Source organism: Sorex araneus, chromosome 6, assembly GCF_027595985.1.
Source record: "Sorex araneus isolate mSorAra2 chromosome 6, mSorAra2.pri, whole genome shotgun sequence".
NCBI classification, from domain to species: Eukaryota; Metazoa; Chordata; class Mammalia; order Eulipotyphla; family Soricidae; genus Sorex; species Sorex araneus.
The window spans coordinates 117,981,469-117,997,677 of record NC_073307.1 but is presented as its reverse complement, the minus strand read 5'-3'; the positions used below and the strand labels follow the sequence as shown (position 1 = coordinate 117,997,677).

Here is a 16,209-nt window from a genome sequence, read left to right as displayed (position 1 = left end):
ACTCTTAAAGGAATTTATGTAGACTCTAATTTTACAGATGGGGACATGGAAACTGAGAGCCAAGTAACTAGTTCACAGAATGAACAAGAAGTCTGGGATCTAAACCTCTATTTCTTTGACGCTACCACATTTCCTTCTAGCAATGGATTCTGTTAATACTGGTGGTTTTCCAGTTCTAGGCAATATGGATACAGATAAAAATTTTGCTTTTGAAGAAGTAAAGTTTAATAGATTAGGCATTATAATTGTAAATAATTTCAAGGGACTTTCACACTTAGTCTTGAGAAATTTGAAGTGGTGCTTATTTGAGAGGGAAAAACAGAACTGGATAAGTAATGCAAGATTTTTTCCCCTAGCAAATAGCATAGCTTGGGAAAGCCAGACATTCTGTGATTGATAGATGTACCTATGTATGTGTATAGCAGCAAAATGTTTTGCATGCAAGACAGTCAATAGATTATCTTAATTATCTTTTATAATAATAGCTAAACAATTCTGTGCAATGGCTCATAGAAACAATTGGATTCTCATGTTTTCCCAAAGCTGTTCATTACAAAATGTTAACATCAAATCTAAGTGAGAAACTTAAAGCAAATAGCTAAAAGTAAGGGAGTGGATGGTGAAAATCCTTTTTTCAGCTTTCACAATTGCAATTTATTAAAATGCGTGTGCTTAGGTATAATTTTTTCCTACAATTCCCCACATACAAGCTAGAGTACATGAGATGCTACATGCTAATCATAGTTTAAAAAGCTATCTCAATTACTTGACATTCCCTGAACTCTAGAGCTGGTGTGTTAAGTACATAAAACTGTTTCAAGGTTCTCCTCCCATCTTCCCTCAAGGCTGTCCTCAACACCTACCTTTGCACAGATGCAGCTCTAGTTGTATCTGATACTCCCGGTGTGTCTTCTCTAGGAAGAAATAGAAGTTGGAAATTTGATCGTATGCTTTTTAGACCTTCAATGAGCAAGGACATCCTTATTTTATCTCACAGTGGTTTGTACAATTTGTTAAATGTTGATCATCTAGATTGACCAGAAAAAGCATGCTATGGAATTATTGGAAAATCAAGGATAGTTAGCTAATAGGTATTTTAAAAAATTCTGTCTGGAAACTGCAGTGAAACTCTATGGCTAATAAGTCCAGTTCCATAAACTTCTGTATCCACTTTTATTGTCAAATTGTCTAGTATGAGAATCAAATGGATTAGAGGGTTATCTGCCTTCCTCTTTCTCCTCTACTCTCCCTCTCTCTCCCTCCCCCTACCAGTCTCTCACTGAGCAGCATCATTTCTAGAGGTCAAAAGAAAAAAAACAGAAAAGAGAGCAAATTATTCAAATAAGTTTGAATTAAAGTAGTCAAATATATAACTAGAATATTAAAAATAGAATTAATTAGTAAAGAAAATTTTGATGATCATTGAAAACGATTAATAATTTAATAATTTACTTAATTTAGGTCACTCTTACGTGCTATTAATCCCAATAATATCTTCCCTGATTATTTGATCTGGGAAGACTTGATCTTCCAATTTGAACTTGAGTTCAAATTCCGTTTTTTGTAATTTATTTTCTGGGTTGAATCTTAGGCAAGTTTTATCTTAAAAATACTTTTGTTATGTTTGATTCTCTTATTTGTAAAACAGAGATGTCATTTTTAATTTATTTCATTGAATTAATCATGGGATATACAATTACAAAGTTATTCATGATTGGGTTTCAGTCATACAATGTTTTCTTCTTCTTCTTCTTCTTCTTCTTCTTCTTCTTCTTCTTCTTCTTCTTCTTCTTCTTCTTCTTCTTCTTCTTCTTCTCTTCCTCCTCCTCCTTCTTCCTCTTCTTCCTCCTCCTCCTCCTTCTCCTCCTCCTCCTCCTCCTCTTCCTCCTCCTCCTCCTCCTCCTCCTCCTCCTCCTCCTCCTCCTCCTCCTCCTCCTCCTCCTCCTCCTCCTCCTCCTCCTCCTCTTCCTTCTTCTTCTTCTTCTTCTTCTTCTTCTTCTTCTTCTTCTTCTTCTTCTTCTTCTTCTTCTTCTTCTTCTTCTTCTCTTCCTCCTTTTCCTTCGTCCTCTTCTTCTTCTTCCTCCTCCTCCTCCTCCTCTGCCTCCTCCTTCTTCATTTTCTTCTCCTCCTCCTCCTCCTTCTTCCTCTTCTTCTTCCTCTTCCTCTTTTCTTCTCCTCCTCCTCCTCTTCCTTTTCTTCCTCCTCCCTGTCTCCCCTTTGGGGCACTATGGTTTGCAATATAGGTACTGAAAGGTTATCATGTATATCCCTTTACCTACTTTCACCACTCAGGTCTTGTTGAGAGTGATTATTTCCAACTAGTATTGTCATAGTTATCCCTTCTCTAACCAAACTGTCCTCAGCCCCACATTCTTGTGACAAGCTTCCAATTGAGGACCATTCCTCCTGGCCCCTATTTCTTCTAGTCTTTGATATTAGTCTCATACTGTATTTTTTATATCCCACAAATGCGTAAAATCATTCTGTGTCTGTCCCTCTCTTTCTGACTCATTTCACTTAGAGTGGTACTCTCCATGTCCATCAATTTATAGGAAAATTTCATGACTTAATTTTTCCTTGTGACTGCATAGTATTCTATTGTGTAGATATGCCATATTTTCTTTATCCAGTCATGTGTTCATGTGTTCTTGGGCATTCTTCTGGCTATGGTGAATAGTGCTGTAACGAACATAAAAATGCAGGTATTTTTGTGTTCTGTTATGTGTTTTTTGAGCCCTCAGGGCATATTCCTAGAAGTGGTACTGGTCAAATGGGATCTTGATTTCTAGTTTTTTGAGGAATGTCCATATTGTTTTCTAAGATGGGTACTTGAACATTGTATGAGTGAAATGCAATCATGAAAGTCTATAAGTCTGTAAATGTGTCTCATGATGATTCATTAAATAAGGTAAAATAAAATAAAATAAAATAAATGGTTAGACAAGTCAGCATTCCCAACAATAAATGAGAGTCCCTAGGGGTGCCATTTTGAGACCTGAATGAAATAATATAGTGAGTAGAACTTTCTAGCCATATAATAAGTACTATTTATGTGTCATCTAAACAGTCTTTTCAATATCTATCTATCTATCCATCCATCCATCCATCCATCCATCCATCCATCCATCCATCCATCCATCCCTTCCTCCCTATCCATTCATTTATATGTTTGTTCAACAATTTATATTTTTTAGTTTTTTTCTGACAATATATACTAGTGATTTTTGCTCTTATGTTATAGAAAGTATTTGATTAAAAAATAAATTAACTTCCTTGAGATCTTGTTTGGAGGTTCTAGCAGGGGAACAGAGCTACTCATATACCTTCAATGGAGGGACAGTACATCTCTGTTTAGGGAAGGTTATTTCTTCTAATGAGCAGTCAAATTAAGGAGCTGTGAGAGAGGAAGGGAACACCTGCCTAGCCAGCCAGATCAGTTGAGTCACCTCTAGAGATCAATGGGGTGACAGATGTAGCAGCCAGATAACCCTCACATCCAACAAATTAACTTCCTATGGTTGGGGAAGAGGAGAAAGTACTGGGAAATCAGTTTACAAACCAACTTCAAAGCCCTACATTTATTTATATTTTTAAATAATTTCAAATAATTGGGAATATAATTATTATTTCTTTTGTGTAAAATACTGTATTAGAAAGTATGAGACGACAGAGAAGCCAGGATTTTGTTCTTTTTAAATTTTTTGTTGGTTGGAATTACTTGTAAAATATAACAGTAACACTTTTTTGTTTGCTTTTGGGGTCACATCTGTCAGTCCTCAGGGCTTACTTCTGACCCTAAACTCAGGGATCAGTCCTGGTGTCTCAGGGAACCATTTGGGGTGACAGAGATCAAATCCTGTTTGGCCGTGGTGCAAGGCAAACACCTTACCCACTGTACCATTTCTCTGGCCCTGTTATACATTTTAAAAGGTTATGTAAAATTGAATGCATTAAGTGTTGAGTGTTATAAAACTAAAATCTTCAGATTTCTTAATGGAAACAATTAGGGGAAAAAAGGTAGATCACAATTGCCTGAAATAGTGTCAGTCTGTTTCCTAGTGATAGAAATGGACGGTGAGGGAAGTAGGGGTGGGTTGGTATATACATAATAAAGACCTAGTTGGGGGCAGTAAGTACCAGTTTAGTAGAATAGGAGATTAAAATGCAGACTACTAAAAGATAAGTTAGACCTGGGTAGAAAGATTGGTTGTATCTGGAGGGAGGACCTTGAATGCCTCTCAGGGGTTTGGACTTATTAATTTCATCAGGGAAGAGCCAGTGAGTGATAAGAGAGTGATCTGATAAAAGGGTTGGCAGTTAGTTTCATTTGGAAAGGGAAAGAAAAATGAAATCAAGGAAACTATTTTAGAGTCTGCTGCAAAAGTCTAGATATGAAGTGTACTGAAGTCCTATACTAAAGTGAGTGTGGTAAGAAGGTAGGAGTATGAGAAATGGGATTAAGGAAACGTTGATGGAAGCGTTCCTCAAAGACTGGCTTTTAAGAACAAGAATGAATAGTGGGGCCAGAGAGTGGGTAAAGTATTTTCCTTGCATACAGCTGAACTGGATTTGATTCCTAGCATTCCATATGGTCCCCTGAGCACTCTCAGGAATGATTTCTGAGTATACAGTCAGAAATAACCCCTCAGTATTGCCAGGGATGTCCCCAAAATAAAAAAAAAACCAATGTAACGAATGGATATAGAGTTTATGTTTATGTTTATGTTTATGTTTTTAACTTGGAGGAGGATTTGAGAATGATACTTTTCTGGTTAATAATAAATGAATGAGGCTAGAGAGGAAACTATTGATGAATTTAATTTTAATTTTGTTAAACATGACATGGGCTGGAGCTATAGCAAAGAGGCTAGGGTGTTTGCTTTGCACGCGGCTGACCCGGGTTCGATTCCTCTGTCCCTCTTGGAGAACCTGAAAAGCTATCGAGAGTATCCCACCCACACGGCAGAGCCTGGCAAGCTACATATTTGATATGCCAAAAACAGTAACAACAAATCTCACAATGGAGATGTTACTGGTGCCCACTCAAGCAAATCGATGAACCACGGGATGACAGTGCTACAGTGCTACCTAAACATGACACAGCGGGGTATATGGTATAAATGTATAACAGCCATTTGGTGACTTACATTTCAGAGATAGGAGAGGAAACTCCATATTGGGGCTATAGATATGTGAATCAAATAACTCACATGTTAAGGAATATGTTTGATAAAAAAAAAAGAATATTTAGGTTATGAGTTGTATTTTTCAGATTATTCCCTTTAATTAAAAAAAAAACTGATTTTCTTGCCTTTTCCTTTCTGACTTTCCCTTTAGTTTTTTTCCCCAATATTATTATTTGTAAAGTGTTGCATACTGGTTGGAGACTGGGAATCCAGTAATGGACAAGGCAGACATGATCCTGTCTCCATGGGGAATATATTATAATCTTTGAAAAAATAAAGCAGAGTTTTCCCAGTGTTTTCTATTTTTCTTCTACTTACCATAAGATTATGATAATATATATGCAAGCATTAATCTCTCTGTGTCTGGAAGACATTCTATGGCAACAGATTTCCTTTCCTTCCTCTTGTTCAAACTTTATTATTATATGTTGTGAGGAGTATTCCGTATGAGTGTAATTTTAGTAATGTATTAAGTTACTTATCATTGAAGTTAAAAGAAAAAACACTGCATTTCCTTCACTCTGGAGGTTTTTATTGTGTTAGGTTCATAAGCAAGTCCCTTGAAAAAAAAACATTTTTGTATTTCTTGAAAGATCAGGAAAAATATTATTTTGTAAAATAGGCTTATTTCTCACACCTTGACTTTTTAATGTTATGAAATTTGTTTTGAATTACAGTATAACCTGCAACTAGAGTTCAGATTTTGTCTATCTCCTGTTCTGATTCTACTTCTAATTTGACCAGAAAATCCACCCCAGAGCTTCATCTTACCCTCCTATAATAAAATAGAGGAATAGGAATGCCAATTTAGACTGATTGGCCATTTCAGATTCATAAAAGATGAAAGACTCATTTCAAGGAAAGATCTATCTGATTACAAATGTCTGAATATGATGTTGATGGTCCCTAATACATTTCGTATTCATTCTGGTGCAGTATTTTCACCTCTGCTTCAGCTGATCCCTTTTTGTGTTAGAATAGATATTATTTAGGACTATGGTATTAAGTCAAAATATAATATCAGTAAATATGAGATACTTTACCATTAAAAAGGTCATTGTTGATAAAAGAAGAAAACTCTTAGGTTATGAGTGGGATAACTTGTCATACTGAAAAGAATGATACAAATCTGAATGTTTTAAAAATCTTAATATCACTTTTCTAGAGAACTTTAAAAAATTTGGTTTGTCTAAAGCCCATTTATATTTATATTTTGAGGATCTGTAGAGAACCACATCAAATTTTCAGTGCTTTAATACCAACCCAACTTTGGGTTACAGAAATCACTTTGATAGTGGGCCAATCTGGTCACAAAATTCGGACAAGAACTCCAGATACTGAATGACTCAATAATAGTTGTGAACGTGTACCCTGTTCTTGGTTATTTTTCTAAACTTGGATAGAGATTCTAAATCAATTTTTGAGGTGAATTTTCAACCTCAAAAATAATGTCATTTTAGAAGACAAAAATAAAGCAAAACTTTTTTTCTTTTTAAGGAAAAATCAAGACAAGCTTTTGAGGTTGGAGCCTACCCATTTTTTTCCAATCCTCAGAAAGGTTTCCAGGTTATAAAGAGATCCCTGAAAGCATGGTTTTTAAAATGGACATGCTGCTGACATACACTTAGCATTATTGCCCTAAATGCAGAAATATGTAAGTGGCTGGCATTGTACTATTGAAAGTTGCAGCACTGTGTAGTACTCTTGCTGGTATCCGTATTCACTTTTAAATCAATTTGCTTTGTTTTTTATTATAATTTAATGAAAAACTAATAAATATTATTGTTAAAGAACCTAAAAATTGCATCATAGCTTTCAGTATTAAATTGCACTCCTTTTTTTGGGAAGGCAGATAGATGTGTTTACTCTGTAGAGAGATTTAGATTTGATTTTTTGTTTTCTTCATGGTAATTATGTTTGCACTTTGCTGATCACTAGTTGTGCTTTATTACAATGGAAGGTGACAATTTGATTGTCTTCAATTGAAGAAACAAGTAATTTTATATTCACTAAGCTGTCAGGTAACACTAACTCACAGTACTAAGAGCTCCTGGCAATGCGGCTTGGCACCTATATTTAACTGCTTTGATGCTTGTGTAACCTCTGCTGAATCAGAAATACTTTGCCTGCTGGAAATGGTTTTCAGGATTGTACAATGAGGTTTTCATTAAGTAGACAAACTGAAAATGAACTGCAAAACCATGGTTGTTTCTCTCCTCCTCTTTCCCTTTGCCCCTCCTCCTTCCTCTCCCCTTCCTTCCTTCTTTACCCCTCCCCCTTCTCTTCCTTCTCCTCCTCTTATTTGCTAGGAACTTGAAATTTATGCTATTTCTTTACATGAAAGAGAGGAACTGTGGGGTTGCTTTATTAAGCTAAAGAAGAATCTCAGAGATTAGCTTCTTTATATAATTTTGTTCACTGTCACTGTGTGTCTTCATTTAAAAAAAATCTATGTAGGGCCGGAGCGATAGCACAGCGGGTAGGGCGTTTGCCTTGCATGCGGCCGACCCAGGTTCGATCCCCGGCATCCCATATGGTCCCCCAAGCACTGCCAGGAGCAATTCCTGAGTGCAGAGCCAGGAGTAACCCCTGAGCATCGCTGGGTGTGACCCAAAAAGCAAAAAAAAAAAAAAAAAAAAAAAAAAAAAAAAAAAAAAATCTATGTAATTTTTTTCTATTATTATTAGAGGTAAAAGTCAAAATTTATACAGTGAAATTCCTACTCTATCTAAGAAGTTATTATTTTGCTTTAGCATTTTAAATTAATAATTACAAAAAATATTTTATAATTAGGTTTCCTTGTTAGGCTGGTTTCAAGCTGACAAGGCATGTGTGGTGTTTAAAGTTAAGGTTTTTATTTTATATGAAGGAGAAACTTACCATGAACATATGTGTATATATATGTGTGTGTGGATATATATACATATATATATATATATAAATTCATTCTGCCATATTGTGGATAGCTTTCCTTTCCTCCAGTCACTTAGGGGTCTTTTGGTTAAGCTATAAAGTCATTGTGCTTGATTAAAATCCTCTAAGTTAATATTTATAGTAGCCATTGTTTGCTTTTGCTCTTATTGTTAAGTGACTGCTTTCATTTTAATATTCTGAGCCTGGATTTTAAAAGCAAAGAGCCCAACAAGTTATGGGTAGATAAACTATGAGAAAAATTCAATTTAATTTTCATCAAGCATAAAGTGTAGATTGATTTTATCTTTCTCAAGTTTTGACCCAAGGAAGAAGCTGCATACACAGAAACACGTGTGATCATTATTGATTTCTGAAGGTAGTACGGTAGACAGGCCAGTCTTCAGGGTAGTTGCTTGCCTCTTGCAGCAGATACTAACAAATTAGACAGAGGTGATTACGTGATGTAACATTATCAGGAGAAACAATTCATGAGTCAAAGCATTCCAAGACATATGAGCTCTAGTCCAAAGAACAGTCTTAAGCTATATAAAGTGACAGCAATATTGTCAGCTAAATATAAACTCTAGAAACACAAACTTTTGATGACTTGAGAAAAATCTGTTCCAGGTAGTCCCTGTTTTGCAAGAACCTCAGAAGGCCTTTGGTGGCATTTTTGGTGCTTTGGTGTGAAAAATCGGAAGCCTATTTATCTCAAAATCTATGTAGTGTTTTCTTAGACTTCAGTGATTTGACTCAAATCACCAGTTTTCTCCTAATGAGTATTTTTATGTTCTGAAAGAGCCTCTACAAAGATATCTCAGAATGCAGTAACCTTTTATCAATTTTCTCAGTGGCCTAAATGGCTAGAATCAGGGACCTCTCCCCCCTCTCATACTTAAATGTGGGAATTAGAGGTACAGGAAGAAGGTTCTTTACTCACTCTTTGCCCTAGGCTCGGTGGACTGGCATCCTTTGTAGGGGTTCCTGGGTATTGTGCATTTTGGCAGTTGAACATATCTGTTACTCATGTGCCTTAAAATGAGAGGCACTGTATTATATTTTTGGAAAATTAGTTGTTTATTTCTCAGTATCAGATCAATTGCAGCATTAAATTAACAGTGAACTATCTGACAGAAATAAGTCTACCTTGGTTGCCGGAGGCTGAGTTCCAAAATTAAATGTGAATGTTGGCTTGAATTTTTAATTTTTTCTTTAGGTAAACCAACTATTAAAATGTTGCTTTATGTTAAAAAACAGGGCTTCTTTTGAATACATGTAACACACCTAAAATAAATGCTACTTGATAATAACTTTAGAAGTAATGAAAACATTTTAAGAAATCAGGTTAAAATTTGTTCAAATAACTTCAGTGGCCACTATGAATGGTTATGTAAGTCTTAAATTAAAATAGTTTTGAGAAAAATACTTCTCAAGAAAGTGTTTTAAAAAGTAATATGCTTTGCATAACATTGTTTTTAAAATTCTAACTCTAAAACAGAGAATTACTTTTAAAAGTTAACATTAATTCAGAAAGTTTTTAAGTTCTAGACATGATTTTCTGTAATAGAGAACATAGTAGGTAGATACTTTGTATTATTGCCATTTTCTGAAGTTTCAGACTTCTCTTCGAAGGGCATGAAATACTGCTTACTGCCCATATAGGTTTTAATGAACCAATCATTCAGATTTTAAACTGAGGTTTTAAAAAATTATTATTTTCTTTGCAGAGGTTCTCCTTGGAAATATCACTTATTGGAAACCATATCCCACAATCAAACTTCCCAAGTTCTAAGTCCTGAAGTTCTTCCTTTTAGCCTGGCATTCTGAGAATTCACTTGATCTATTGGGCAGAGACATTTCAAACTCACAAAACTCAGATGGGAATTTTGCTTTATGTATCTCAGATATGTAATTCTCTTTGGAGGTTTTACTTGATAATAGCTATGCCCCAGAAAACCATCTTGTTTAACCAATGTGATAAGTTGACAATGTAGTTTTTCTCTCTGATTATAATGTACTCTGTGTAGTCAATACACTGGTACCATGTGAGTGTAATTTCCTCTTTTATTTTATCTCCAATGCACTGTATTATAAATAAACAGTTAAAAAAAACACCAAACAAATCTGTTGCATCTCCTTTTAAGATTGTACCACTGTAGACACTTGTTCTAGTAAAGTAGAATTGGGCACATTTGATTGCATTTAAATTTTTCATGCTTCAGCAGTTTGGCTGGGAGCACAGTAAAGAAAAATCCCATGAGCGAGGATAGTTTAGAATAATAGAACTTGATTTTGTGTATTATAGCGGCAACATTTGCGCTGCTTTAGTTAGGGTTGTGTCAGCACTTCCATTATAAACCCCTGTTTTCAGGGGGTATAAGTAGGGAGATATTTTTTTAATACAAATTAAAAAAACAATTCATTTGAATGATTTTTAAGTTATAATAGTGCAAAAATAAAACAAAGTAAAGTCACGTGGGAATTGACCATTTTCACAAGGATTTTGATTCATTTGCTTATTAGTATAAGACAGCAACTAAAGTAAGATACCATTGTAAAACACTGGGGTGTAAGTTTTTACAGTGGAAAATTACTGATATGAATATTAAAACTTAAGTTGTTCACATGGCATCTTGAAAACTGAAACCAATATTTATTAGATTTATGAGTTTTTCTTTCCCAGGAGAGTAGTCAGGGTATGGTGGTTATAGTAAAAGCATTACCATAATGCCAAGGATCTCTTCAGCTTCTATAATGCAGTATACATGGTTTAGTAAACCATGTATTCCTTTTAAGGGAAGAGCTAAAGTTAAGATGAAATGAAAGAGGACATAATAAAAATGATGGGATTCTTTAAAGAAGTAACTGAACAAAAATCATCAGTACATCAAATCTAATTATCAGTAAACCGTAGGCATTTAATAAATTATGCAGTCAAAGGAAGTTGTGCACATTTTCCTTCCAAGAATACAATGGAATCTCTATCAAAATTGAAAACTACAGTGAAACCAACAATTCAGCCAAACCTGAAACAAACCTGACAGTTTTATCAAAAGGAAATGTCTACGGTGGAGTTATACTGGCTAAAAGAACCAAAGTAAGCCTTTTCTTTGAAAACAACATATCTGGGAATTATACTACAAACACACACAAAAAATTCCATATGATATGCAAATAGATACTAGAAACAGAAAATGTAAATTGCTTTGCTAAAGAGTGGTGTTTCTAAGTAGAGTATGCCTCTCTTGTCTAGTTTTATTTCCCTACCTCCTCCCTCTCCTTGTCCCTTAATGATGGTGGGAACTGAGGATGAACAGTCAGATTTCATATTGCTTTACTTTGGCAGCATATCCTTTATTTGCCACCTCGATACAGATTCGTATTTGTAGGTGCAAAATAAAAGGCAAATTGTGTGATGTTATAAATAGGTAGTTTTCTTCAATGGTCACTGGAGGAATCACTAGAAGACTGTTGATGAAGTAGAGGTGAAGCCTTTCCTCACTAATTGTATTCAGCGTGTAATTTCTAAACTTCCCTCTGAATTTTGATTTTCAATTAACACTCCCCATTTGAAGATAATTTTCTATTTAATGTAATTGCAGGAAATAATTTATTGGCTGATTAAGACTGAGGGCCCAGCCTTCCTTAAGAAAACACTCTAACAAACCAGCCTTTAAACTCAACTCTTAGCTTTGGACAGATTTGGTCTATTTTTACAGCTGCATGGTTGTGTTTAATTAGGATTGTGCACTATTGTTCATTGGTGCAGTTTATAGTTGGAATTATTCTTAAGAGATTTTTCATTTTGGGTTTTGAGTCATGATTAATTTATACTAAAGCAACAATCACAGATAATGCTATTGGAAAGAGCCAATTCACTTTATAATAAGACGATATTTGCTGGGGAGTTAAAGTCACTGGGTTTTGGATTATGACTTTCAGTTTTATTTAGCTGTTTTAAAAAGCAGCAGTAAATTCATTCTTTTGTTTTTATTGTGAATGATTACATTATTGGTACTGTTATTATATGAACTATGAAAACATTCTTATTGTTTATGGCAAGCTCTTGATAAACTTGCAGAACAGTAATAATTTGCCTGGCTTTGCTATCGTATTTATGAGGCTAATGGTAAGTTCTAAAAAAATTTCTGTATAGTAAGTACTATCCATTGGTGTTATTTCCTAAACTATATATATTTAAAATTTTCCATATGTGAGTTTTTTTATAATATATGAATGTACTTATCAGGTTATTGATATAGTCTATTTAGAACTTTTATTTCTTCTCAAAGAAAAATTTAGACATTTTTGTGTACCTTTTCTCCATTTTTATTATTTATCGAATGATTATCATAAGTGGATATCAGCATTTTAATATGTTTTAAAGCACTTCAAAAGCCTGTAATACTTTTATTTAGAACTGTGCATAATTAGATTAGCTTATCTTATATTAATTTTTTTTCACTGTAGAATACTAAATCTGAGCCCCCTCATTAATTGTGAGAAATTTAGCATTAGCTGTTAAATCCTATGTGAAACATGGGCTGCTACATAAAAACTACTGTTTAAATTGGAATTAACTTAATTATTTTTCTTTGCACTTGATATTTCCTTCACTGCAATATTCATGAAAGCATGTGACAGATTTGTAAATTTAACTGTTAATCTCAGATTTCTAGACCCTTTAATCAGTATTTATTTGTCTGTAGAAACAGTACTAGCAAGTTAATGATTTGCTAATTTGAAAAATGCTCATGTGGTTTCCTATGTTAACTGATTTGTGCATTTTTTAAAAAATGGTATGAAATCAATTAATGTTAAAGAGCAATTAAGGTGGAGATTTTATTTCTTTCATTACACAGCAATTTCAGAGCTAGAGATATAATAAACTAAAAATAATGTAAAATTTCAGAAAACATGCTCAATATTTCCCCCTTAAAAAAAGAAATGTTACAAGCCTTTGGTTGTTTTTATGCCTAAACATTTTGCTAAGAAAATATTCCTGATAAGATAGTGAGTTAAAAGTCTTGAAATTCTGTTTAATTATCATGACTTTTTGATTGTATATTAAAGCTATAATAGAGATTTTGTCATATTCCGTGTACTTATTGTTTTGTTGTAGAAATGTTGATGAATGTTCAATAATTATTTTGGGGGTCATAGAATATTATATATGATTTTGCTATTTTCATAGTTTTTTGACTCTCATTTATATGTTTTATAATAATATATGGCCACATTTATTGTACATACCCAATTCAGTATTAACAAAATTGTCCTAAGATTAAAGCAACATTATTAGCCACTTAGCAATATGTCACCTAAAAGCTAAGTTATATTAACACGACTTTTGAAAAAGTCTTTAGAAAAGGTTCAGATTGACATTAAACAGTTAGGCTTACCACTCGTAATTTAAGGTATATAAAAAAAGTCAGATCAGATTTACTTAGGACTTTATTAGATTATTTGCTCTTCCACTGATATTTTTTTCCTATGGCTTTTTGTTCCTACATAAAACATAGGAAATTTAGATTTTATATTTAAAAATAATCCTCCAGACTGACTCATTTGTCAGTTCATATAGTTCTCTTTTTTCATTGCTAGCTATCAAGCAAATTACTCAGAAGAAGTTTGTAATCTAGTTGGGGGAGCTAGAAAGAAAAATACATGCATACACACAGTACATTATGAAAACTTACTTTATGAAAATAGCATTTGTAAATTGGTATGAGAAAGTAAACAGTTACTAAGAAGAAGTTTTGCTGTGTTAAAAGCAAAGACTTTTAACTTTACTGAATTAAAAGCGAAGAGAGCAGATGAAACAGATAGGCCAACAATTCTTTTCAGTGGGTTAAAATAGACCATAAACATCTCTACAGCTAGAAAACTTTTTATTTCCTGAATTAGTCCAATGTAAGGAAGGGATGCTTCTTTCAGTAGTAGACTCAAATTGTACAGATGTTTATTTATAATGATGTATACCTGAATCGTAGAATGTTAGAACTCAATGTTACTTCATCTAAAATTTGTAAAAGATATAATGGATGCTTCATGCTCTTGTCACTGCTGATTCTTTTTTATTTTTATGTTTCTTCTGCAGAAGAATGTCTTCCAAGCAAGCCACCTCTCCATTTTCCTGTGCAGCTGATGGAGAGGAAGCTATGACCCAAGATTTGACCTCAAGGGAAAAGGAAGAGGGAAGTGATCAACATGTGGCCTCCCATCTGCCTCTGCACCCCATAATGCACAACAAACCTCACTCCGAGGAGCTACCAACACTTGTCAATACCATTCAGCAAGATGCTGACTGGGACAGTGTGCTGTCGTCTCAGCAAAGAATGGTGAGATCTGGTCCTAAGTGTGTTTGTTGCTATGGCCTCATTACAAATATTTTAGAGAAGCTCAAGATATGTAGTATTAAAGTTAAATTGATTTATGTCCGGAAACTACCTATTATAATTAATATCCTAGTTACGAGAGAAAATCAGAAAATGATCTGTGTTTAGTTTTTGTCTTTTGTTAGGTCAATTTGCCAGAAATCTATTTAATTTAATTTGAGGGGAGACTTGGTGACTTACTCTCTGAATCTCTGAAGTTATGATGGTAAAGTTGGTAATAGAAAAATATAGGATTGATCAAATAAACTGTGGCTGCATACAAATATTGAAAAATTTTATTCATTAAGCAACTAGTGAGTGAAATCATACGGTGAGTACATCTTTAGTGAGAAAATGCAAGTATTTGTCATTTTTTCATGGTCATTCTTGATTATTCTTTTTTTTTTTTTTTTGGCTTTTTGCTTTTTGGGTCACACCCGGTGATGCACAGAGGTTACTCCTGTATCATACTCAGGAATTACTCCTGGTGGTGCTTGGGGGACCATATGGGATGCTGGGAATCGAACCCGGATTGGCCACATGCAAGGCAAACGCCCTACTTTGTTATTGCTCCAGTCCCAATTCTTGATTATTCTTGATTATTATAAAGACTATTCTTTAGGTGTGAATATATTAACTCCAAAGGACATGTAAAATTCCCGAGTATCATTCAATCAAACACTGGTGGAGGGATGGGTGTTTGATCATTATGTGATTGTAACCCAAACATGAAAGCTTGTAACTATCTCATGGTTTTTCAATAAAATAAAAAAAAGAAAAAAGTTTGCCCTAAAAGTAAGAACAACATAAAATTCACACAGTATATTCGGTGGCTTCCCCATTTTAATTTCCATTTATAACCATAAAAACCATAGTAAGTGACATTTCTTAGTTTTTTAAGTAAGAATTTAAGATTTATATCATCTAGAACTTATCAAACCTAAAAAATTTTTATTAAATTTGGAACCTTAAAGCCCATTTTACATTTATAATATTTTGGTTAAGTTAATAAAAAATATCTTAAGTTTAACAATGAGGAAAGGTTTTATTCCTTAATAAAAAGGTAACTTAGGAAAACATCAGTAAAAAAGAAAAAAAGGGAACTATTTTAAAAATCTCTGCTGACAATAATGTATTTCCATTTTAATCTTGCCCTCACAGCCAACTGGTGGAGGCAGACATTTTCTTTTTCACATGATTTTGCAGACACCAACTCAAGTTTTATAGCAGTAGGAAAGGGAATTGGAAAAAGATAAGACTTATCTAACTAACCTAGGTATAGAGGATGTAATCAGTCTACAATTGGATCCACTGTCACTGTCACTGTCACTGTCAGAGGGCTGACACTGGTTCGAGCCGGCACCAGTAATGTCTCTCATTGAGAAATTTGTTGTTACTGTTTTTGGCATATCCAATACGCACCGGTAGCTTGCCAGGCTCTGCAGTGCGGGCTCCATACTCTCGGTAGCTTGTTGGGCTCTCCAAGAGGGGCAGAGGAATCGAACACAGGTCGGCCACGTGAAAGGCGAACGCCCAACAAGGAATAAGATAATAAGAAAGCAAGACTAAAATTCTGTTTTACTGAAAGAATCTAAATAGCTTATTTTGTTACTTCTCAAGTAGCAAAAAAAAAAAAAAAAAAAAGAAAGAAAAAGAAATAAAAAAAAAACAATTATTTTCCCTATTGGTCACTGCCACTGCAATTTTTTTCGAAAGAGCAGGATTATATTTTT

At 34.1% G+C, this 16,209-nt stretch overlaps 1 protein-coding gene across 5 annotated transcripts in view; it reads left to right on the top strand.

Moving 5' to 3' along the window:
- Positions 1-16,209, top strand: part of SOX6 (SRY-box transcription factor 6) — a 650,955-nt gene that overhangs the window by 267,114 nt on the left and 367,632 nt on the right. For all 5 annotated transcript variants that reach the window (XM_055142871.1, XM_004613574.2, XM_055142870.1 and 2 more), the window contains one exon: positions 14,200-14,440. In XM_055142871.1, the coding sequence (XP_054998846.1) occupies positions 14,204-14,440 (237 nt within the window). In that variant the 5' untranslated portion in view covers positions 14,200-14,203. The remainder of the gene's footprint in view (positions 1-14,199; positions 14,441-16,209) is intronic.